This window comes from Helianthus annuus, chromosome 7 (genome assembly GCF_002127325.2).
Source record: "Helianthus annuus cultivar XRQ/B chromosome 7, HanXRQr2.0-SUNRISE, whole genome shotgun sequence".
Taxonomy (NCBI): Eukaryota; Viridiplantae; Streptophyta; class Magnoliopsida; order Asterales; family Asteraceae; genus Helianthus; species Helianthus annuus.
In genome coordinates this window covers 145,069,849-145,095,702 of record NC_035439.2, presented here as the reverse complement: position 1 = coordinate 145,095,702, position 25,854 = coordinate 145,069,849, and the positions used below count along the sequence as shown (strand labels likewise).

The following is a 25,854-nucleotide window of genomic DNA, read 5'->3' as shown; positions in this document are numbered from 1 at the left end:
GTGAAAAAGAGGAAATGATAGTAAATCAGTTGGACTATCACAGCACGCTAAAGAAATGTAATGCCAAATGTGATAAACGGTCTCACTGATGATGTGACGATAGGTTTTTGTACATTTAGTAGATTTATTCAGGATATAAACCTAAAATTTCAAACTTGTGAAATTCGTGGGGAACACTACTTGGATATATAGGTAACCCCTGAAATCTCGTTTGAAAGGTCTCGTATTCTGATATACTAGGTGTTTATACTCTATGATGTCTGGGGTATTATTCCGGGACTTCTGCTGAACGGTAGTTCTGACCTAGTCCTTGGCTAATACTTTCCACAAAATGCTTGAAATATAGCATAAAGCCCTCAGTTGATTAGACAATAAAATTGATAATCATCTGTTGTAGCTAAAAAGATCCTCTAAAGGGGACACACTGCTAAGTCGAAGCTGATATCTCTCTGCTGAACGGAAGTTCTGACCTGAGATCCCTCAGTTCTCGCATTTATCCCCTAATTTATGTACAGACATCATTGTAGTGTTCATACCTGTAAGACTGAATATTGGGATTCTGGATACGGGAGTATATTCAAGAGGTGGGACACATGAATTGAACTAAGTTCATAAAACACCTAAATAGTATCCTGAATAGATTGAAAATTGTATGAAAATTTAAGAGGACAATTATATCGTCAATCTACGTGAATCGTTTAGAACTTAAAACGATTAAAAGCTTAACGGTGTTGGTGATATGTCTCAAAAACTGATATGATCCTCTTGCACAAACTCACAAAAAAATGTTTGTTTTGAATTTAAATTCTTGTCTGCACATTTACGTTTCATATTTTGAAAAATCCAAAAAGATTTTCGACAACTGATGTTGGAGAGCTGATTTTCAAAATCTCAAAGGCTAAACTTGATGAACAGACAGGTTGGTTAAGTCATTTGAAATGTTTAAAATGATTCATTAGGTTGAATCAGAAATTGGAATGTTTCAAGTTTGTGATCAGTGTTTAATTGAAAAAAAGTATCAAATGATTAGTTGATTCATTAAGTTGAATCACAATTGTGTTGTATTATGATAGTGTGTCAGAGTCTTGCAGGTTTCTGATCCTGTTGCTACAGATAGCCAGGAGACACATCAGAACCAGAGAAGAGCTTAAACAGAGAAAGCCAGGAGTTGATTTCAATGGTGATAACGATTTCCAGATAGAGATCCCAGCATGATGATTGGGGGAGTCTGACGAAAGTTAAAACCAGAGAAAGATCCAGGCATATGGTTTCAGGAAGGAATTTCTGAAGAAGATTTGATTCCAGGCAGAGTTCCTGAAGAAGACCGAACAAGATTGAAGAGCTGTGAATGATTGAAGACTTTTACTGAAGATTCCGTCAACATTCAAGGGGGAGTCTGTTGGTGCAGTTGTCTGTCGACTACATCTTCGTTCGAGTCTTAGGGTAGGGCTGATTGTATAGTGATCGGTAAACGAGAAATCTTGTATTGAATAGGATCGCTTATAGGGTATATAGTGTGGACCGCTTATTAGTCACTATATTGGATCGCTCATATGTCACATAGTTGGGTCGTTTTTATGACATTATGAGTGGATCGCTTATATGGACATGACCATATAAGCGATCCAGAAGATCTATATATATGGGGTCATTTGAGCGGTTCAAGTAGTGTATGTGTGTGTTTTTCAAGGTGTAACGGCGAAGCTCTGCCCGTTTGTCTCCAAGAGCTTGTAATTTGACATTTAATCAATACAGGAGACGTTAAGTAGTGAAATCAAGCTTTACGAAGACTATTTCAATGAATTCCGCCTCTGAATTAGTCTAAGCACTCTTCTGAACGACTCGTCAGGTCAACAAACGATCCTACACTTTGTAGTAGCGACCTTCTTTTCATCAGCTTCCGTACCTACTTCTGTAATTTTCTAAAGACCATACGCCATTAAAATTTGCTCCATCAGAATCGACCTCGTGGTGTAGTTCGAATCAGTCAACTTCGGGCATTAAAGTGACACATTCGCCTGCTCTCTTACCGGACCCAACTCTAGGTTTGGTTCTGCCATTATTTTTTCAACCTTCTTTACCTTCTATCTTCAACCTACTTTTGCCTTCTACCTTCTTTATCTTCTACCTTCTTTTACCTTCTTTACCTACTTTCAAGAAACGAACTGTAACACCCCGAAAATATAAAACTTTATATTAGAATTATAAAGTATTAAATAAACGAGAATAAACAAAGTAGGAATCAATAACCCAGTTAGTTACGGGTTATGTGGTAACATATAATAGGATTAAAACACCAAAAAAATACAAGTCAAATAAAATTGAGGGACCTAAGTTGCTGAAATAGAAACTTGGGTGATTAAAAATCAAAATAACCCACACCAAACACACACTTAGGTGTGTCTGGTCGAACAAGAACATAGGGGCGACACAAGGCTCCCCACCAAACCCTAGCTCTTGTCAAAACTGATCAAATTGAGAGTTCAAATCAGTACCAAATCGATTTTGAAGCACGAATTAGTGATCACCTTGTTGAAGGGATCATAAGGTATGTAATTTCCATGGAAAAATCTCCATCTAAATTTCTAAGTGAATTCATGAAATTCAGAATTGATGTTGCATGATAGTTGTTTGGAATGAAATAGTGTCTAGGGATAAACCCTAGTAAATTACTTGTTGAAATTTTGCCTATTTCTTGTGAAATTCATAACCACCATTGAAGGTGATAAGTGGGTTTTATAGAAACATATTGAACACTAGGATTATAATGTATTCTTAGTGTAAATTGAGTTCTATGAAATAAGTTCAGATTTGATTAATGTGAAAATTGATGTGAATTTGCCTAAATTGATGTTTAACTTGGCTAAATGGTAAATGTTGAACTTAATTATAAATTGTGTGAAATTATGCCCTTAAGGTGTTTGTGAAAATGCCTAAAAGAAGATTAAAAACTGGAAATTTGAGCTAAAACGCATGTTTGTATAGTTATGGCAAATTATGCGTGACATGTAAACAAAAGAGTTCTAAATGGGTTGTGACTGAACTCTATAGGAAAGGAAACCAGAGCGTCAAGTGGACAAGCCGGTGGTGACGCGCGATTGAAAGGGGTGCTTTGAAAGGTACGTGACTTTCGGTTTCGTTACATTGTGCATAAATAAAAGTCTTAGAAATATTAATGAGATAGTAGTGTCAAATGCGAGTTTGGTATGTCATAGAAGTGACGAAGTTCACTCGACAAACCAAACGAGTCAAAGTAGCTAGTTAGATACGTTGGTTGATAATATTGTGTAATTAGTCATGTTGGAATAAAAATAGAGTGATATAATTCACTAGATAAAGAAACAGATTAAAATATTGGTTAGAATAAGTTTGGTGTGTTGTAAAATGGTGGTTTCCATTAAACAACCAAACGGGTCGAACAATGGTTGAAATTGTAGTGTTGAAGTGACTAAAACGTCACTCATTAAAAATTGAGTTATAAAAGCGTAAACCATGGAACGGACGTGATACGCTAAGGTTGACAAGCCCGGGAATAGGTAATTATGGTTAGAAACCAATGTTGATGAATCATCCAAGTATGTAACTTGTTTTGTTACATTATGCAAATTAGATATTGTATTCGTTCAAAGTTGTGTTTTAGAATAAAGATTGTATTAGTTGAAGTGACAGTGTTCACTACTTGATTTAATGAGTTAAAATTAGATTAGAAAGCGTTTGGTAGTCATTCGAAATGGAGGATTCCATAAATGAGCTAAACGGGTCGAATAATTGTTTAGTAAGTAATAAAAGTGTGTTTAGAATAGCATTTGGTAATGACGGATTACAAGAGCGTGAAACCATAGATTTGGTAATGAAACGCCGGTGATCATAAGCCCCGAATGTTGGGTACGTCTTGCGGACATAAAATTTGTTAGTGGTTAAGTTAACGAAAAAGCTAAACGGGTCAGATAAATACATAAGGCATTTATAGACTTTCAGCCAGTACATCCAATTTTTGATATAATAATCTTGATAGATGCATTGGTAATTTAATTACGGACGCTTAGGAAAAAGAATCACCTAAAACGGACTTACGGATCAAAAGTTATGGTGGTTTTAAGTTTGGACTTGATAAAAGGTTGAGCTGGGAAAGTGCAACAACAAATAAACAACTTGCTGTTAAAAAGGGGGCTAGGTGTAGCGCGACGCCCCCCCCCCCCCAAATTCCGAAATTGTTTAATTTTTGTTGTTTTGACTCATGAAACTTGTTATAGCCATTCTAACATTATCAAAACTAACATTTCATGTAGTTTTGACCTTAGGTGATGTTGGTCATGCTCCGGATGACGATCAAGCAACAATTCAAGAACCAAATACTATCCTTTGAAGCTTCTGCGGTTATCTAATTCAGTTAAAAACAATGTTTATGTTGTAGACACTTAAATTGTCGTTTTGGGATGTTAAACTTAGTTGGTAGTTAACACGAATATGGTATTTTGTAAACTTCCGTTTTGTATAACTTTAGGTAATAAAGTATTATCTTATAGAAAAATGTGTATTTTCTATTAAAGTCCCATTTAAATATTACGAGTGTTACACGAACCTAGCAACCTTCCTTCCAAAGATCGTTCTTGATTTACCTTCTTTCCTACTACCTTCTTGACTACCTACTTGAACCGGTCACCTTTTTATCCGACAAAAACCTTCTTTGAATCACCTACTTTCTTCGCAAAACTTCATACCATGGTTCGAGAGCCTAAGCTCTGATAGCAATTGTTGGTTTCAACCCAAGATCTAACCCAAACCAAAGAAATAAAGATGAAGAAAATTTGTATTCGTGGAACAATAATACTGAACCTAACAAAAAAAATACTTCTTTAATTCAGAAAATTGCATACGAAATATACCCTACCTAGTAGCATACTACTTAAACTACATTAATTCTAAATCTAGCATAATTCAAATCCTATAAACTAGGAATTAGAAACCTACTTGAAAACAAATAAAAACTAAATTAAACCAATCCTACTCCTACGGATAAACAATCAAATAATAATTACTTTAAAACTATACTTAATTCTACTTGTCACTTTAACCTTCCATCTTCTACGCTTTGTATTTTAGGATTATACCTTTAATCCTAAAACTTGACTCGTACTTCTTTTAAAACAATTGTAAATTGTTGACGTCTTCCGCTAGATTTGCTTCCTCTTTCTTTTCATCCCACTTGGTGCATTCGTATCCAAAGTGCCCAAATTCACCACATTCAAAACACCTGAAAGTGCCCTTGTCTCTAGTTCCACGACCTCTTCCAAAACCACCTCCTTGGCCTTGTTTTCCTTCTCTTCTTACAGAACCGCTTCAATGGTCGTGATTTCCTTCCCCATTGCTTGTACCTGCCAGAAGCAATTTGTTTTGATCTGCTTCTTTATGTTAATCAAAACCCTTAAGCCTTTCTTCGAACGCCTTCATCCTTCCTACTGCATCCTCAAATAACATGTTGTCAATATCAGAATATTGTTCGACAGAGGCTATGAATGGTAAAACTTCCTCGGTGCTGAACCGAATAACTTCCTTACTATGACCTTTTCCTTCAAAATAGAACCAGGAGATCTAAACTTAGCTCTTATTCCATTCAACTTTCCTGCAAAAAAAAATCTATTGTCTCATTCTCCTTCATATTCATAGCTTCCAATTCAGCCCTCAAAGTATGCAAACGAGCCTTTTGGACCATATCTGCTCCTACATGTAGGATTTTGATTGAATCCCACACCTCTTTCGCGGTTTCATATTGAGCCACCTGCATCAAATATCTTCAGGCAATGTTTGAAAAATCATCGCCTTTGTAGTAGCCACCTTCTTTTCATCAGCTTCCGTACCTACTTCTGTAATTTCCCAAAGACCATACACCGTTAAAATCTGCTCCATCAGAATCGACCTCGTGGTGTAGTTCGAATCAGTCAACTTCGGGCATCGAAGTGACACATTCTCCTGCTCTCTTACCAGACCCAACTCTAGGTTTGGTTCTGCCATTATTTTTTCAACCTTCTTTACCTTCTATCTTCAACCTACTTTTGCCTTCTACCTTCTTTATCTTCTACCTTCTTTTACCTTCTACCTTCTTTACCTACTTTCAAGAAACGAACGTGACAACCTTCCTTCCAAAGATCGTTCTTGATTTACCTTCTTTCTTACTACCTTCTTGACTACCTACTTTAACTGGTCACCTTTTTGATCCGGCAAAAACCTTATTTGAATCACTTACTTCCTTCGCAAAACTTCAAACCATGGTTCGAGAGCCTAAGCTCTGATACCAATTGTTGGCTTCAACCCAAGATCTAACCCAAACCAAAGAAATAAAGATGAAGAAAATTTGTATTCGTGGAACAATAATACTGAACCTAACAAAAAAAATACTAATTGCATACGAAATATACCCTACCTAGTAGCATACTAATTAAACTACATTAATTCTAAATCTAGCATAATTCAAATCCTATAAACTAGGAATTAGAAACCTACTTGAAAACAAATAAAAACTAAATTAAACCAATCATACTCCTAAGGATAAACAATAAAATAATAATTACTTTAAAACTATACTTAATTCTACTTGTCACTTTTACCCTCCATGTTCTAGGCTTTGTATTTTAGGATTATAACCTTCAAACTCAAGAGTTCTTAAACATGTACTATATATATTTTTTTACTTCGTATTGCACTTTGTTCAATTAATATTCTGATGAACAATATCTCTTACGTTATAGAATATATATCATTCAATAAATAAAAAGTACGTATTAATATACTTTTTTACATGCAAATAAAATTATAAACAGTATATTGTATATTATATACTTTAAAAAATAACCTATGATGAATATCATGAATTCATATTCTATTCATTCACATTTATATACTATTTATATACTATTAATTTGTAATATTTATATGCATGTTTGATTGTAAATTGTGGTCAAATGGTTGTACCTTAATCAAATAATGATTTCATTACCTTACCAAATTCAATTTGTTTTCATTATCTTAAGTGGTTGTACCCTAATTAAATAATTGTTTCATTATCTTATCAAATTCAATCGTTTTGATCCATTCATAGTTGTGTTGTTTTATATGTAAATTATTATTATTTATAATAATCTAATTAATTTAGCCAAAATCTTGTATAAGTATAATTTGCAACATATTGATGCAATGGTTGTTGTAATGTATGCATTATGGTTTGTATAGTATTAATGATATATATATATATATATATATATATATATATATATATATATATATATATATATATATTATGTAAATTACGATGAATCTGTCAAACAGGAAAAAATAGACGCGGGTTCATCGTAACGCGCGAGTCCTAGAACAACTTAGTTGTTGTATTCTATGTTTTACTTTTCTGTTTATTTTTTTCTTATTAACACGTCGCAACTTCAGTGTCGTTGGTCGCTGGCAGTAGTGTGACATTAGTGTTCGCCCCTACCGCAACGCGAGGGTGCTAAGTACTAGTTCATATTCATTTACATTATCAAAGACAAACTTTTACGGATAGTATCTTCAATGTGTTTTTTTTTTTTTAGTTTTTATTCTTACTCCTACAACATACATAATATACATTTCACTCTTTTTAAATTTATAAATTTGGTTTTCCTCTTGTAACTTGCATATGTTATTTTTTTTAATAAAAAAAAGCTAAATAAGCATTTATGTTTAAAAAAAAAGAAAACTCTCAACATACCAACATAAATTTGTAGAAAACGAAGTTTGTTCGAAGTAGAGTTTCTTTTTGTATCGTAGGCTATATCTAGTACTGTAATACATCGATATTGTGACGAACGGAGCTGATGATGATCGAACAATATCAGTACCGATGTTGGTAGTATGGGAAGTATTATTGGTATTCGTTTTTATGGTTTTCGATTGTTGTAAAACCCAACTTTATTTTTGGGTTACATTAGAAAATTTTTGAGTAAAAAAACCATTGTATGTAATCTTATTTAGCATAAACTTCAATATACAAGTACATTTACCGTGACAAACCGAATTGTGTTCATAATAGTTTATTTTTAATGTCGTAAACTATATCGATGGTCAATACCATACATGTAACTAAATGGACCAAAATGTATTGAAATGATACCGACACAGCATCAGTATTTGTTTTTTTATGGGTTTCAATCGATATAACATATTCTGCTTCTTTTCAATCTCTTATGACACACTTATCTTTATCGATATTTCAATATAAACTTTATTTAAAACCGCACACCGCAACGTGCGGATAAAAGCAACTAAATTGCTGTTCAGAAAAAAAAAAAAAAAAAAAAACCTAGCAACCAATGAGCAAGTAAAGACAAAACAAGAAAAAAAAAAGTAGATAGAAACTTGAATACAAGTTAAATGAATGGGTCCACCAACCTTTCAATGCATCACCATCTGCTGAATGTACCAAAACAAAGAACCGCTATCTTATCGGACACAGAACTCTCAATATTTACAAAACTGCCACAACCAAACTTTTTTACCCGTCCGTACAACACCTACTTTACTTGAACACATCACCATGAATGACGTAGTATAGTGACGTCACAATGTTATTTTTCTAGAATTTTTTTTTCACCTTGAAGTTTCCTGGATGTGAATTAGATGTTTCCTAGTCCCTTCCCACTTTCTCTCAATAAATTCAACACTTTCTCTCTGTAAATAACATTCATATTATCATATATATATATATATATGTATATACACTAGCTATCACTTCAGCTTCACTTTACAGTTTACACTCAACCCTATAATTATAGATCACATATCTGAACCTTAGAGTTGTGAGAGATTTATTACTTTTATGTTACTAGAAATGGAAGAAAATAAGGACAGATTGATTGAAACCCTAATTAGAGGAAGAGATTCTGCTCAGAGACTGCAGAGCTTTCTCCAGTTGAGAATGAACGTTGACGGGTCGGTTCCGGTTAAGGATCTATTGGCGGAGATACTCGAATCTTTCTCCGGTGGTCTTTCGATGTTGAATTATACGGATTCCGGTGAGATTTCTAGGGTTCCGGCGAGTCCTACGGTTTTTCAGGTACCGGATGTTTGCACCGGGAAGAAACCGGCTCCGGTTGTTAAGGAAAGAAGAGGTTGTTACAAAAGAAGGTAACGCACTTTTTTTATAACGACTAACTCACACACTATCTAGTATTAGTATCGGCTTTTTAAACTACTGTTGATTTGATGTTTGTTGCTGTCAGACTAGAACTCTCAACCAGTTAAGAAGGAACGTGTTAAAATATGTGTGAAAATTTTAAATGTTTTTATTATCAGATTTAGTACATGATCTAAGACATTAGGAGTACATTGTTCTTAATTAATTAGTTAGTTAGGGGAAACATATGTTTTACTTGATATGTTATGTGAAGTACAATTGATATTGGCACATGGTACAACACATATTGATGTGTGTTTTTTTTTTTTCTCCTTTGATCAAACTTTTTGCAGAAGGACTGTTGATTCTAGGGTCAAGATAAGTACTACAATGGAAGATGGTTATGCATGGAGGAAGTATGGACAAAAGGAGATCCTTAACTCTAAATTCCCAAGGTAGTCATTGCTCAATTTTTTCTTATTTTTTCCAATAATTTTGAAAAAAAAAAGTTTAATTCATCATCGGGCTAATGATCGATGATACGCAAGATTTAAATCTGATCGATTATCATGTCATTAGCCCGAATCTAGAATATGGATTTGTCTAAAAAGTTAAAAACACCATTTACAATTTTTTTATGTAAATAAATTATATGTTTTTTCTTATCAAATAATGACAGTTTATTTTGTTATGTGTTGTAGGTGCTACTTTAGGTGCACCCATAAACATTTTCATGGGTGCAAAGCATTGAAACAAGTTCAGAAACTGGAAGAAGGTGAATCAAACATGTTTCACATCACATATTTTGGCAAACACACTTGCCCTTCACCAGATTCTCTCTCACACCAACACTATGAAGTGGTCCTAAATCTTGAAGATTCCAAAAACAATAACCTTCTCCCTAACAGTCCCTCAACTATTACAAACATCCACACTTGTGTTAAACAAGAGGTTGAATCTAAGGCTCAAAGTACCGATGTTTCCGACAACATTTCATCAGGCAATGATGACCAATCTTCTTCAGCAATAAGGTGGAATGAGGTGTTAAGGGCTGATTTGGGATCATGTCATGAGGGTGCATCATTCATGAGGTTTGACCTTGAAGATTCTAGTGCTTCAACTAGCTCACATGGCTATTTGAATATGGATTTTCATTTTCTCAACAATGGTGATTTTCTAAGTGATATTATTCAATTTGATGGAGTATTTTCCTGAGCCAGTTCTGAATATGGTTATCTTGGTTCAAAGAGACAACTTTCCTGATTAACCGAACAATTCCTTTTCGAGTAATCAACACTAGTAAAGAGATAGAGACATGATGATATCGTGATCCATGTCTAGAAGCCATCGTCGTAAATCTAAAGTTTTGTAATTACATGTTGTAATTACTGCTTTGATTTATGTTTCCTTGTTACCTGTTTATTCACTCTTCTTTCGCGTTCGCACCTATCTACATATGAGTCGGTTATTCGAGTTATCAGCCCCTCATCGCCTGTCGCCATCATCGAAAATCTAAAGTTTTGTAAATACATGTTGTACAATTACTTGTGGTTTCCCTTAGTTTAATTTTGTAAGATGTATTTTAGTTATCTTGTGACCTCAAGAATAATAGGCTTGCTAGAGGTGTACAACACCAAGTGCACATTGTAACATATATCATCCTTTCTCTTTTCAAATTATATAACATGTATTTTATGTGTTTAAGTTAACAATGCCGACACTCAATCCTGTATAATATATTTTATGCTTGATAATACCATTTTTAAAATCAATTTATGTATAAATAAAAAACATAGGGGACCATACATATCATGTAAAGTAGACAATTGTATAAATAAGCAAGGAAAATATTATTGGTTACTTGATGGAACTAATTAGATTTTTCCATCTGGATATTGGAGAAACATTGAATTGTAATTCTTGTAGTTCATGAAAAAGATAGGGTCATAAGTTTAAACCCATGAATGTGCAATGGATTTGGTTACTAAACGAATGCGAATTTACAACCAAGGGTTAAAATTATGTAGATCAAACACTATTCAACAAGGTGATCGAGGATAGGGCTGTAAACGAACCGAACAAACACGAACAACTTGTTTGTGTTCGTTTGTTAAGAAATATGTGTTCACAAACTGTTTACGAACACTTACCGAACGAGATTCATGTTTGTGTTCGTTTGTTAAGGAAATAAACTTGTACATGTTCATTTGCGTTTGTTTGTTAATTTTAGGCAGCAAACGAAAACGAATGCTGATGAACACAAATGAGCACAAACTAATGTTCATGAACACAAATGGAAACAAACAAAAACGAATAAGCGTTCATGAACAGAATATATAATACGCTGACACTTATTAAATATTCTATCTATTGGATTTTGAAATATTTAGATAAAATATAAAAACTAAAAATACTAGTGAACCATCAAACACAATTGAACTTAAACGAACAAGTTAGTGAACGTTTACGAATATAAACGAATGAACGTGGTCTTTGTTCATGTTCGTGTTTAATAAATGAATGAAACAAACGAACTTCCCGCCAAACGATTCACGAACTGTTCGTCAAATGTTTAGTTCGTTAGCCTAATCGAGTATGGTGATTTTAAAAGTAATATATATCAAAACCTGTTAATTGAAGTGTTTTGTTAGTTAGTTGAATCATTCGAGATTTCTTTTTTTACATACAAGTGGTGCATTGTGATTGCAACTAGTGTAGCTAGTTGAATAATATATCTATTATGTGATACTGAAGTATACTAGTTCAACTGAATTGTTTGATAGCATGTACATGCATGTGAGCTAGCTAGATCATCAAAATTAAGTTTCTTAATTATAATTATAAACTAAATGATTAAACAACTTTCAACCCATTTGTTAAATTACTATAGACCAAGATCATATTAACCAATCTAGTTTTATGTCTTTAATGTAATTACGAAGTTTTCAAAGCTTCATTATTGTAATTTTTCAATCAACTTATAAAACCTATTCATGAAAATAATAAGTGACACTAAAATTTGTGGGTTTTATCTAAATTTGTATCAAGCTAAGATATTAAAATAAACATGACTGTCTCGTAACCTTAACACCACCATGACCTAATGAACGAGTTCTGCCATAACACCATCACAACTTTTCATCTATTTTATGTACCACGTCTCTCTATCATCTTCGTACCCTAAATTAGTTCTTGCCCGAAGGTGATGTCGTCATTATCATTCCATATATTAAAACCTTAAAGCCCCGTTACTTCTACAGGCTAACTATATTTGTTAACTCGTTATTTTTGTTTGTTAGAACCTTAACCAAAGGACATCAAAAAACAAATGACTTTTACCAACGGACATATCCGCTAGTGATACTCAATCAGAATAATAACAACAAACCGATACATAATTTTGAGGGACTTGAGTGACTCACCCTAATCAATAAGCTAGACCAGGCATCGAGTGTTGTGAGGGCTTTAACACTCTCTCATGTGATCCTGCAACTATAGATCTTATCCATGAGGAAGATCCTAAGTATGGCATGGATAATGCAAGTTCTTACATATATTACCATTGGGTGATCGCCAATGGGATATTCTGCGACGGTTTGCTAGTAAATTGTAGCGAGTGTTATCATGATGGTGATAGTCATATTCCCCTAAGTTATGGTATCCTTCAGCCGTCTATCAGTAATCAACAACGGACTACTAACCTTTTTTAGTTTTTCTTTTTTCTATTGTACACGGCTTTTATTGATTTTCATGTACAAAGCTTTTAAGACATAGTTAAGATTTTAAGAAATCATTTTTCCTTTCACACCTGTCACATAAAATCCTTCATAATTAATAAAGTTTTTCGCTATCTAAAATTTGTAGGTTCAAATCTACCTAACAAGATAAAATCCCTATTTATAAAAACAAAAGGTTAATAAATCTATAATAGAAATGATAACATACAATGTTCAAACATGTTATAATCTCTTAAACTATGTTGTTGGAAAGTTGACCATCTTTGAGAGTTGTATAAGCAAGTAAAAAACAATATTTTGTATTTGGATAAAAAATATGTTTAAATATCTTAGTTAATTAAGCCTTTTTCATTCTAGTGTCAAGCATACATGTAGGCCCACGTTCGACAGCATAACTAAACGGCCGGCGGATATATTCAAATGATGTGTAGGATATAATTAATGTATATAAACCTCTTTCAATATAGATTAATAATCGAGTTACCTTTTAACTTAAAATAGAAATGATGATATAGGTCAGTATTTATATTTAGCTCCTGTAGTCTATCGATATTGCCACGTGTTATTGTCATATTTTTAAAATGATGATCGGTCCCCTCGAACAAACCATACTGTAGCGGCTGATTGTTCGACTGTCTGGCTAGAAATATCTTGTATAATTATAGTGCAACATTCACAATCAAGTTGTGGATCACTTGACAACATGTCTGATTCTCTGACCAATGATATATACACCATCAATTAATTATAAAAAAAAAAAACAAAAAAAAAACAAAACTTTATTTTGGACAACATGCTCCAAAAGTTGAAGTGTAAAGTGTGCAATCAACTTACCTTATGTTGAGGTAATTGTATAGTGGGCAATCAACCAAGTAGCCTTACAAGTGGTACCACTTCCCATTGCAAGTGGTATATACCAGTTCTTTTGTTTACATGTGGTACCATATTTTATTTATTTTTTTAGTAATATTAGTATTATTGTTAAATACATATGTGTGTGATTCCTCAGCCACTTTCCTAGAATCGGAACATACAACAAAGGTTACTTCTCATTTTTTCAACATGATGTTGCACATATAAAGTACCCCCTTGTCTGACTAATTAATTGCATTCAGTCTGAACGTCTTTCATCTTTATATACTTCACAAAAAATATATATGAACCAAATTCTATAATATCTTAGACCATGGGGTATAGTGGGGCTTGCGTTGGGGCTTGGGTTGAGCATTGGTTGACATGTGGAATGGGTGGCAGACGTGGGTAAACCCACAAGAACACACGGTATGGTGGGGCGGGGGTTTGGGGGGCGTGGGTTTGGTGGGCTTGTGGGGTGACCCGTTGGGCAGACCCGATATGATTTAAAACACAAATTTAATTTTTTAATATTTTTAAATAAAGAAAATTACAAAAAAAAAAATTCCTAACTTTTATATTTGTTTTTTATCTCTTCTCTCAACGCCAAGACTATTTCTAACTCGTCACCCTGTAGGTGATCAATCGGCTGTGATAGAATTTTCAAATCATCTCGTCTTTGTTTCAGGGCATCTCTAGCGGCATCTCTAGCTTCTTTGCTCCTTCGTATTTCGGCCCTTTGTTGTTGGAATACGTTGAATGTATCCAACTTGCATGAAATGTCATCCAACTGGTCGCTGTATATTCCCCTACGCGAGCCAGAACTCCCAGCTGAAGGCGATGCCGTTTGTTTTTGAGCACGCCTTCTTGAGGCATTTCTTCCATGCTCAGGCCGGTTTGGGCTTGGCGAATCATCCAAAAGGTCCTCAAACTCTTGATCTCGTGCATCAGATTGGGCTTGGGACGAGGCCCTTAACCTTTTACTAGACGAGTTAGTTTCGCTACCAGTGGGGATAGTCGCCCACTTTGGATGGAATTTACAAATCTCCCAACAATGCATGAAACGGAAGTCGGTGTTCATATTTGATTTGAATGCATTTACTGCATTTGTCAAAACGTCGGCTTCGGTTTCACCACTTTTGGGGTTTTGCTTTGCTTTATTTAAAAAACCACTAAATTTTGTAAGTTGGGTGCTTATCTCGCTCCACTTTGAGGATAAGCTATCGTTTTCACGATAAGTCCCCCTACCCATTTCTTCATGGAATAGTCTACTAACCGATTCCCACAGGGCGGTTCGATGTTGCGAATTTCCTATTTTAATAAAAAAATATTAATATATTACAAAGTTATATAAAAAATAACCATTCCATTAATATAAACAAAGGTTAAGCATACCTAAAGTTGAATGTTGAGATTGTTCACACCAAGCCCTCGCCAATGCAACTTCTTCAGCATAGACCCATTTTTGTTGTTTTCGTTTGGCGGTTTCCACTACTTTATCCTCCTCGGGTTTTTTTTTCTTATGACTTCTCTTTTTGATGGGTTTCGATGCGGAAGGACCATCATTGGGTGGTTGAGTTTTGGGAACGGTTTCGTTTTGTGAAAGGTCGATGGAGGTTGGTGAAAGGTTGATGGGCGATTGTGTAAACATGGTAGGTATCGAATCATCGGAGTGTGGGAAGTTAGTAAATACACGATTCCCAAGAAGCGATGCATAACTCGCTTCATGGGGCATAAAAGAGTGTATGAAAAATGGACGAGGAATTGGACGATTGGGTGGTGGGCTAGGATTAGTTTCTTGGAATGCATACGGGTTGGTCCAGTCATAAGCACGGTTATAAGGATGCATTTTTTCGTATTGTAGAAGGAGAATTTGAAAATGTATAGAAGATGTGGTTAAATGTGGTAAAAAATGGAAGAAAAATGTGAGTTTTATAGTGAAAAAATGGAAGAAAAAATTATTTTTTTTTCATATAGCCGTTGGCCAACGGCTAGCCCAACGGCTATTTTCTTTTGGCCATTCACAAACCGCCATATCACCTTGCTCCCTCGCCCCACGCCCAGCTTGAAACCCAAGCCCCAAGGGGCCACGCCCCAACCCAAGCTCACCCGGGGTGGTGCCTTGGGCGTTTTCCCCCAACCCACACCCCAACCCAAGCCCCATACCCCACGACCTTAAAACACAAAGTCGGTGGAGACTTTGTGTTTTAAGTCCTGAACATTTACAAAATGTACCCATTTAGTCCTTTTGTGTTTTAAGTAGCATTCACAAAATGTACCCATTTAGTCCTTTTGTGTTTTAAGTCATAAACATTTACAAAAAATACACATTTAGCCCTTGAACATTTATGTTTTTTCAATTTTCATATATTATAATTTTAACTCTAAGAGGACCCAGGGCGGATGAAGTTCAACGCGTTATGGCTATTTTCAACGCCGTGATGACCGCCGCCGGCATAAGTTTATAACGCGTGGAAGATGCACGCGTGACAAAAATAACGGCGTGATGGCCAGATTTTGTGTGAGAAATTGTTGGTTGCGGGGAAATTGTTGGGTGTGGTGGTGAGTGATGACCATTGCCACCAAAAAAGGTTGTGAGTGATGAAAAAATGGTTGATGACATGGCGGAACTTGATTGGTGCTTGTGAGTGATAGAATTCTATCACTAGGTGACCACCCCCTCCCCCCTAATAATTTTACTTTCTAACCTCTTATACTTTTAATTTTTTCACTTCACACTTTCAAACTAAGTAAGTTACACATTTACTTCTAACTTTTGGTAATTGACAACTTTGATCCGCTAACTTTTTCTACTTAATAACTTCACGTCTAATCTTATTTGAATTGCTTTTACGACTTTAGACCATAACGTCACACATTATTATACTATTTTTTATCTATGTATAACCATGTTAATTTCTAAATTACTTTTACGACTTTACACGATTGTCTAAAATATTGTTACAACTTTACACCGCAATGATCGAGCCATACTATATATATCTAATGGCGTTAATGTCACGAACGTACCGTGTGTAACAAAGTAAAAAAGTGTAATGTCACGTGCGTGCATCAAACGTTATTGTCATCATTGTACGTTGTAACCACAAATGCATATATAGGTTACACTGAGCTTGATCGGATACATCAAACACGTGTTTTATATGGTCAACGCATCACATAATGTGTCGTCCGCTATAAACAACTAAGGTGCCGCCGACGTAGTGTGTTGTGTATCGCAGTTTTAACATACCTGTCATTTTAAATTCACGTTTTGACATAAACTTTTTTCTCAAGTGAGTCAGGTAAAAAATAATACGTTTTATACTTATTTTATGTACATTCGTAAACTGTATTCGAAAGCGAGTTGGGTCAAATATAATACGTTTTCATTCGATGGCGACGTAATTTTTTTCAGTAAAGAGTCGGGTTAAATGTAAAGTATATTTATACGAATGACTTTAACTTTTGACGCCGCCGCAACACGCGGCGGAACAAAATCCTAGTTAATATGATAACTAGATGCATGGCTATGTATCAAATACGTATTCTGTTAATTCATTTGTTATATTGTTTTACTTTCCAAACCGACCAAAATATATATAAATGGTCATCATTATTTAAGTTTAGTTGTTGTTTACGTTTCGTTGTTTTACTGTGGACAAAACATATGAATGCTTAAGAACGGCAAGAAATGATCCAGTCTAGCTATGAAACACGGGACACTCGGAAGCGTGGAGTACCCATCCCGGGGACGTTTTGGGGAGGGAAACGACATGAGGACGTTCCCTAAACATTTCCGGATATTGGGGGACGGTTGCTAAACGCTTCCGGAAAATGGGGACGATAATTAAAGGGTTCGGGGACGGCTCACGGCTGCATAGTTACATGGTTTGGGTGCGAATTTCTGATGATGAAAGCGACGTTCTAGAAAGTGTTGGAGATGAAAAGAAAGAAACTAAGAAAGTCACATTTTTCCGGTAGGCTGCGGCGCTGCTAAAGAAAGACAGTAGCCAGACGAAGAAGATAAACCTAATTTGACTCCGATGTAGTGGGCTTTTTGTTATAATCTACTAAAGCCCATTGGTAACCAAGATGAGAAAGGGCCAAGTCTGTCCATGTGTCCAACCGTCAAAAGTATTAAAAAAAGGAAAGTCCTAATGACAATTGTATTTGTTTAATATACTTTTATTTTTTTCTATATTTTTTGCCGTACCTTTGCCGTATCCGTATCTTGGATTTTTAAGTTTTGGCCGTTCCCCGTACCCCAGTCCTGTACCCATTCCCGTGCCACATAGGCCAGAATGCCAGTGTTTGCCATGCAAGTAAGCTCAGCTAGACGCTAGCAAATGCAAATATAGTGCCCTGTAACGAAAATAAAATAATAAGTATATACAATATGTTTCATGGGTAAGAGGCAAGGGAGAAGAAAATAATTACAAATATTGTTTGTTATTATATAGTACTAACTAGAATTAAGTCTGAGCTCAGTTGCGGAGAATGTGTAAAATTCTACCAAATAGTACCAATACCACATTATCGTTAACAACCATCAACACTAAGTCGATCTAGCTTGGAACCGCGGTTGCGTCGAACATGTTAAACGGGAAAAATAGACATAAAAACATTAAACCACACATGCACGTTGCGCCGTGTTAACTTACAAAATTTAGAACGCCGTGTTAATTAAAAAAACTATAGCAATATCGTACTCAAATTAAAGAGAAATAAAATGCTTGTTTTTATGGTGTATTTTTTTTCATAAAAATATTAACGTATGAAAATGTTATGGGAGGTTAAAACTCGTAGAGGTAGTTCATTTTATTATAATGGGGACAAATGTAAGTACTAACTAATTATACATAATTTAGTTAAAGATAAGAAAATTAAAGTGTAATTAAAATAAAGGGATTAAAGTGTAATTAGTGTTTAAAATACTAATTTACTCTTATTTTAAGTTATAAATTATGCATTAAAAAGATTTTAATTTTTAGATATCTTAAAATGCCTTCTAAAATCCTTATATATAATATAGATAAGAATTTTTAGCATACAAATGACTCTCGCTGAAAAAACAATTTTGATGTGTTATATTATCATAGTTGAGTGACACTGGGGTTGCGAGGTATGGAATGGAGTCTATGCCACCTCATCGATACGCAGGCGTCATTTAGAAGAAGGAACTCCATTACATTTTTAGAATGACTTTACGATATGGAATGGAGCCCCTTCAATAATTACTTAATTATTGTTTTTATGTAAAAATATTTAAATAAATTATAAATAAAAACATAACATTTAAATAACTAAAAAATAAACAACCAACATTTAAATTTAAATAACTTATAAATAAAAAGCATAACATTTAAATAACTAAAAAAATAAACAACTAACATTTGAATAACTTGAAAATAAAAACACAACACACAAATAAAACATTAGACATTTAAATAAAGGAAACGTAAGGCGTGTTGCACCAAGCCACCAAATCCGGTTTCGCAAAATCCTCCAAACCACAACGTGATCAAACAGCCTTACGTACTGTGCTTCGAACTTGGTACGTTCCTCGGTAAGTGCTTCATCCTCGGCTTCACCTTCCTCGCGGCTTAAGGCAGTGACGTAGCACCTCTCAAAATGTGTACACTTTATGTGTAGTTGCATAGACTTTCCTAGAATTTGTTCTCTTCCATGAAAATTCTCACCTACACATTCTTAGAATGTGGTCCTAATCATGCTTCAACACTGAGGTGAATCGGTTGGGAATCCTAATTCGATCGTATCCCGCCCAACTTGAGAATAAGGCAATATCCTCGGCCTTGGTCTAACGACGTGTCATTTAAATAAAAATGTTGAGAGTATAAGAAAAGGTTGAGAGTATAAAAGAGAGGATAGAGAGGTTTGAATGAAATAAAATAAGAGAGTTTCTCTATATATAGAGGATATATTAATTGATTTTGAAATTATTATTTTTTAAATATTACCGTTGATTTAATGGTCAAAAGCAGAACATCCCACTATTTTCTCTCATGAATGCTTGTTATTGCGTTGACGAGGGGTCAATAACGCCACCTCTATAGCGCCTAGAGTATGAGAGTGAGAAACGCTATTATTGTGTTTGAGCTGAGGTGGTGTGGGCTTAGCGCCCGATACCACGCAACCTAATTCACAATTCTAAATAGTGAGACACCACAATTCGTCTTTTCGTTTCGGGACATTCTTGAGGTTCACAAGTGGGTGGGCTTGGATGGGCATAGGAAGGAAGTGTTCCAAGGAATTTCAATTCTTACATGTTGGATGATATGGAGAGCTAGAAATGATTTGATTTTTTCGGGAAAGTCATTTAGGATTGAAAAGGTTTTTTGAGATATTAGATCGATGGGTTATATTTTGTATAAAAATAGATCTAAGAATAGAGGTATTTTTTGGGAGGATTGGTGTAAATATGTAATTTTGTAATAGGGGTTGCTTGTTTTGGGTTTGGGCCGCTCGGTTTCGAGCTGGTTTGTTTTTGGTTGAATGAAGTTATCCTCAAAAAAAAAAAAAATATTGGGTAAGCCATTGCATACATGTGCGTTTGCACAAGCATCTAGGGATCAGATATGGATATGTTATTATAATTGTGAGTATATTTTTCACGATATATAATTCTCTACATATACATTTAGGGTATACGGGGCACCATGCGGGGAGTGGAGCGGTGACTCAAGTCCCCGAGCGGGAACACCGTCGCCATCCCCACGGTGAGGCAAATCGGGGAGGGGGATCGGGGAGGGTTCACCGATGAAGAATGAAGAGAAAGAGGGAGTTTGCATGTGGGGTCCCTTCATTCCCACCAATCAATTTTTTTTTTCTTTTTGAATAAAAAGACAAGTCCCTAAGAGAGGAGTGCCGCCATCAAATTGAGGGTGTGAGGGGAGTTTAAGAAGGGAGTTGACGTGGCATAACCTGATTGGGTGTGCGTAAGAGAGGGGACTCCCCTAAGAGGGGAGTGCCCCTCTCACCCTTACAAGTGAAAAGGAATAGTGCCAGGCAGCTAGCCTGGCACTTTCCTATTTGACCAACCCATTTTTAATTTAATTTTATTCCCAGTTTAAAATTACGCTTTCGTCCTTCGTTTAAAATTACGATTTTGCCCCAAGCTAAAAAATAAACTTATAATTTTGCCCCTAGCTAAAATTACGTTTTCGCCCCCAGCTCAAAATAAAATTATAATTTTGCCCCTTGACTCAAAGTTACACTTTTGCCCTCGATTCAAAAACTAATTTTTAATTTTGTTCCTAGTTTAAAAATAAGGTTTCGCCCTCCGTTTAAAATTACGCTTTTGCCCCCAGTTCAAAATAAAATGTTGTTTTTCCCTCTAGCTCAAAATTACGATTCTGCCCTCAGCTCAAAATTACGTTTTTGCCTCTAGTTCAAAATAAAATTATGTTTTCCCCCTAGCTCAAAATTATTAGCTGCATGTCACTTCCCTATTGGACCAGCTCATTTTTTTTAATTTTATTCTCAGTTTAAAGTTACGCTTTCGTCTTTCGTTTAAAATTACGTTTTTTTAATTTTATTCTCAGTTTAAAGCTCAAAATACGCTTTTTCCCTCGGTTTAAAAACTCTTTTTTTAATTTTGTTCCCAATTTAAAATTACGGTTTCACCCTCCGTTTAAAATTACGTTTTTGCCCCAGTTAAAAATAAAATGTTGTTTTTTCCTGTAGCTCAAAATTACGATTCTGCCCTCAGCTCAAAATTACGTTTTTTCCACAGTTAAAAATAAAATTATGTTTTCCTCCTAGCTCAATATTATATTTTGCTCTTAGTTTAAAATCATGATTTCGCCTCCTGTTCAAAATATAATTCCGATTTTGCCCTCTGTACAGACATACATGTTATGAGAGAGAAATATTTGCCTTATCGCCCTGCAACGCGGGCGGGGCAAAAACTAATTTCCTACAATAAGTTGGGTTTATTTTTCAAATAATTGATCGTTTCAACACACTCTTAACAATGAGTTGAGTTTAATTTTTCAAACAAAATTTGTTAAATCTCTCTTTTATTACCGGCCAACTTACATCATATAATCCTACTTCTAAATATGTATAAATTTGTCTATTATGAAACTTGAACTCTCGATCTTACGGGAAATCCTACTTCTAAATATGTACACATTTGTCTATTAGGCAATGGGGTATACTTTAACCGTTTTAACTCCATATAAGCGCCACATCACCTGTTTACTTCACCCCATCCTAATGAAATGGTTTAACCTTGTTAACTCTATCTCATACTCACCATTTTTTTTAATTACTTTAATATTAAATATTAAATTAAATACAAAATAAATAATAATAATAATAATACCATTTCAAAGTTGAGCCCAATTTGGCACAGGGGCCAGGAATGATGATAGCAGTTTGGACCAGTCATGCAAGGCCCACGGCCCATTCCTTTCTCACTCGAAAAATGATATTTCTTTTTGGATAACAACGAAAATATATATCAAAAAAATACACATAAAAAAGCAATATATTTTTTGGCCAATGGTTTCGGAAAGAGGTCCAAATCTGTGTTAAATACCGCGAACAAGAGATGTTGTGATAAGAAAGTTAATGCAATTGTTTTAAATAAATTTAATTTGTTTAGCATGTGACTTGAAAAACAATAAAAAACTAAAACATTAAAAACTAATACAATTAAGATAACTATAAGAAAACAAAACAAACTAATCTCTGAACAGATACACACATAATTTGTAACAGTTCATAACAATAACAAATTTCAATAAGATAACGAAAATAAAATAAAATAAAATAAAATAGAACTAGTCTAGATACGAGCTACAACTGAAAAAAACAAAAGAAAACAACAAAGACGCGAAGATGGGGAATGATGTAAATGAATTTGAACATGAACGATGAATTTGAAAGTTGAATCCCTTTTTCGTAGGTTACTTCATTTTCAGTCAATTTAGTATATTCTTTTTCAAGTAATGTGGTTTTATTTCACACCCTTTATAATATGTATATAGAGTAATTTATAAAGCAAATGCCGGGACCCTTGTTTGATCTTATCGACTAAGGGTGTACGGGGCGCAATCGGTGAATGGATCGGTGAAGGGTTTCCCCGATCGGGAACACCGCCGCCATCCCCGCGGGGTCCCGAATCGGGGTTGATTTTGGGTGGTGGTTCACCGCTGTAATTGTTGCGTGGATCGAGGAGGTGACCGTTGAACGGTCGACTTTTTAATAAAAAAAAAAAAAATTCAATTTTTTTTAAACTAATATAAATACCCAACTCATTTTCACCCTTTTTTTTATCCACAACCATCTCATTCTCTATATTTTTTTAAACTCTCCAACCACAACCATTTCACTCTTTATTTTTTATACTCTCCAACCAAACCCCATCCACTTTTTATTTTTTATACACCGAGCAATGGAGAACCGACCCCGCGAGGCCAAGAAAAAAAATAAGGGGCGGGTATCGAAACCGTCTCGAGATGGTTCGAGCGGTGCAAATGCTCAACCACAACCCCCTTACGGATACACTTCACAACCCCCGTTTTATTTCCAACAACCTCCACACCCCTCGTTTTACAACACCCAACAACCCAATTTCGGCTATTTTCAAAATTTGCTATCAATGGACGCTCCTCCTCAATCCCCCGCCTTCGACCCATATGCTTATCGTTCTCCACAAGTTCCTTCTACACGAGGAAATGTCGAACGTCCTCTACCTATTGACGAGGACGACGAGGACGATGAGGTAGTGCCCGAAACTCAAAATTTGGGCGACGACGACGAGGAATATGAATATAATGTGGACGAAGACGCGGGCAACGAAGAAGACGAGGCTCGAGAAAAAAAAGGGAAAACGGTGAGCGAAAAATGGACAAAAGAACAAGAAGAGGCGTTGGCGAAGGCGTGGGTACATTGTTCTACCAACAAAAAAAAGGGCAATCAACAAAGTCGCGAAAGTTTTTGGGGTAAAATTTTAGAGCACTTTAACAAAACTATCGGTGGAAGTAACCGGACCGTTCATCAAGTACGGTCTAAATGGAACCCGATGCATGCGAAAATAAACTTTTTCAACGGCCTATACCAACAAGCGGTAAAAATTATATTTTTTTTAACATTGCATATTTTTTATTTTTTTTTCTAAGTTCATACTTTTTTAACACTTTCTAATTTTTTTTTTATTTTATAACATGTAGGATCGCACACGAGCAAGTGGATGTCAAGATCTCGACGTGATGAAAGTCGCGTTAAAAGAATTTAAAGAAAGATTTCCAAGCGGTTTTCAACACATCGAGGCGTGGGAGGTCGTTCGAAAACACGAGAAATGGGCCCAAGTCCCATTGATGGGCGAGGAAGGTGAAGGTTCGGCACATAAAAGAAAGCCGGTTGAAGTAGACTTTTCAATACCGGATATTAACGAAGATCCCTCGCCACAAAGAGCACAACGGCGAGACAAGCGTCAAGCTACATCGTCCGAGGGAAGCTCGGCCGAGTTGGCGGCACAATTCAAAGTGTACACCGCCATGAAAGAAGCGAAGCAAGCGGTAGAATTGGAGGCGATCGAATTGAGGAAAAAAAGAGAGTCGGAGGCTCGCGAGCTCATATCGGTACAAATCGAGACGATGAAAAACTACAATTACGATCGAGATATGAAAACCTTCCTTAAGCCGCACGACGATGTTCCGCCAACTATGTTGCCGATCATCCTAGCCCGAAAGCGAGAAATCGCTAACAAGTACGGGTGGCCATGCGATTTCTAGTTTGAATGTATTTTTTTTTCTAGTTTGAATGTATTTTTTTTTCTAGTTTGAATGTGTTTTTTTTTTCTAGTTTGAATGTGTTTTTTTTTTCTAGTTTGAATGTATTTTTTTTTTTAAATTTAATGAAATGTCTTTTATATAAATTTTTAAACATCCATAATTTTAACAAAAAAAAAAAAAAAAATTTTGAACGCCATCAAAATGGGGAATTAGGGGAGTGTATTAGGGGAGTTGACGTGGCACCATGTGATTGGTTAGGTGTAAGATGGGGGATTCACCTATTAGGTGAGCACCCCTTACACCTTAAGGTTGTCAAACCTGATAAAACACGATTTGTCAGCCCTATTATTGACAAATAAAGCAAATAAATAACACGACCTATACACGTATTTCGTTTCACATGATTAGATGAACAGAGCATATATTATATAATTTCAGTATCATTTAACGAGATAATGAAATGAAATGAAATGAAATGAGAACCAAAAACATGCACAACCTCATGAATTTTTCTTTGTCAGTTCTAATAAATTAATATTTATCTATATATCGACAATGTCTTGTATATTATTTTGTATGAAATATGGTAAATCTGAGATAATAAAATCAGTGGAGTAAACTGTCATTTTAGTCCCTGTGGTTTGACCAGTTTTGCTATTTTAGTCCAAATCTCAAACTTTTTAAATCTGGGTCCCTGTGGTTTCGTTTTTTTGGCCATTTTAGTCCAAAAGCAAAGTTAGCTCAGATTTTTCATAAAAAAACATGGTTTTTTGTCCTTTAGTGAAGGGCATTTTGGTCTTTGCAAGTTTTATCATAACAAATTTCTAATTAAAATAATAAAATAAAATTATTAATGACCTTATAAACATGTACATGAGAGATCATCTTCCTCCTCCAAATTAAACCTAATCCACGCACACAACCACCTGCCTCACCAACTACCACCATCTCTACCACCACAACCATCACCACCATCCGACCACCACTTTCAGTTCTACCACCACAACCATCACCACCATCCGACCACCACTTTCAATTAATATCATAGCGTTGATTATCATCTGATTTCATCTTCATCTTCACCTGTACCACATCTAAAATGGAAGAACCACTGTAGTGGCCGTGGTAGAGTCGTCGGAGACACGTCATCGTCATCGCCGCCTCACCGATCTCCGTCTACTCCTACATCTCATCATCATATTCATCCTCATCCACCTCATCTGCAGCAATCGTCACCGTACGTTTCACAGCGGCCATCATCTTCATCGCTGATGTGAGATTCCGAGTCGGAATCTGAACAAAACGGCAATCGGAAAACCTAGCGGAAAAACAGTTTATGAAAAATCAACAATCGTCA

At 35.3% G+C, this 25,854-nt stretch overlaps 2 protein-coding genes and 1 long non-coding RNA gene across 4 annotated transcripts; all 3 read left to right on the top strand.

Moving 5' to 3' along the window:
• Nucleotides 1-2,411: 2,411 nt before the first annotated feature.
• Nucleotides 2,412-4,482, top strand: LOC110870912. 2 transcript variants are annotated; one of them, XR_002553342.1, is made up of 3 exons: nt 2,412-2,548; nt 3,052-3,119; nt 4,302-4,482. It is a non-coding gene; the product is annotated as an uncharacterized LOC110870912 (long non-coding RNA). The 2 variants fall into 2 exon arrangements; XR_002553341.1 differs by having other exon boundaries at nt 4,290-4,482.
• A 4,149-nt stretch (nt 4,483-8,631) lies between these two features.
• On the top strand, nt 8,632-10,846 carry LOC110872305 (WRKY DNA-binding transcription factor 70). The gene is made up of 3 exons (XM_022121075.2): nt 8,632-9,153; nt 9,496-9,597; nt 9,844-10,846. The coding sequence occupies exons 1-3, from the start codon at nt 8,846-8,848 to the stop codon at nt 10,355-10,357; spliced, it is 924 nt and encodes a 307-aa protein (XP_021976767.1). The 5' UTR covers nt 8,632-8,845; the 3' UTR covers nt 10,358-10,846.
• Nucleotides 10,847-23,093: 12,247 nt separating this feature from the next.
• On the top strand, nt 23,094-25,774 carry LOC118480304. The gene is made up of 3 exons (XM_035975079.1): nt 23,094-23,830; nt 23,934-24,472; nt 25,615-25,774. Exons 1-3 carry the CDS (start codon nt 23,156-23,158, stop codon nt 25,772-25,774), a joined length of 1,374 nt encoding a protein of 457 aa, XP_035830972.1. The 5' UTR covers nt 23,094-23,155.
• The last annotated feature ends 80 nt before the right edge of the window (nt 25,775-25,854 follow it).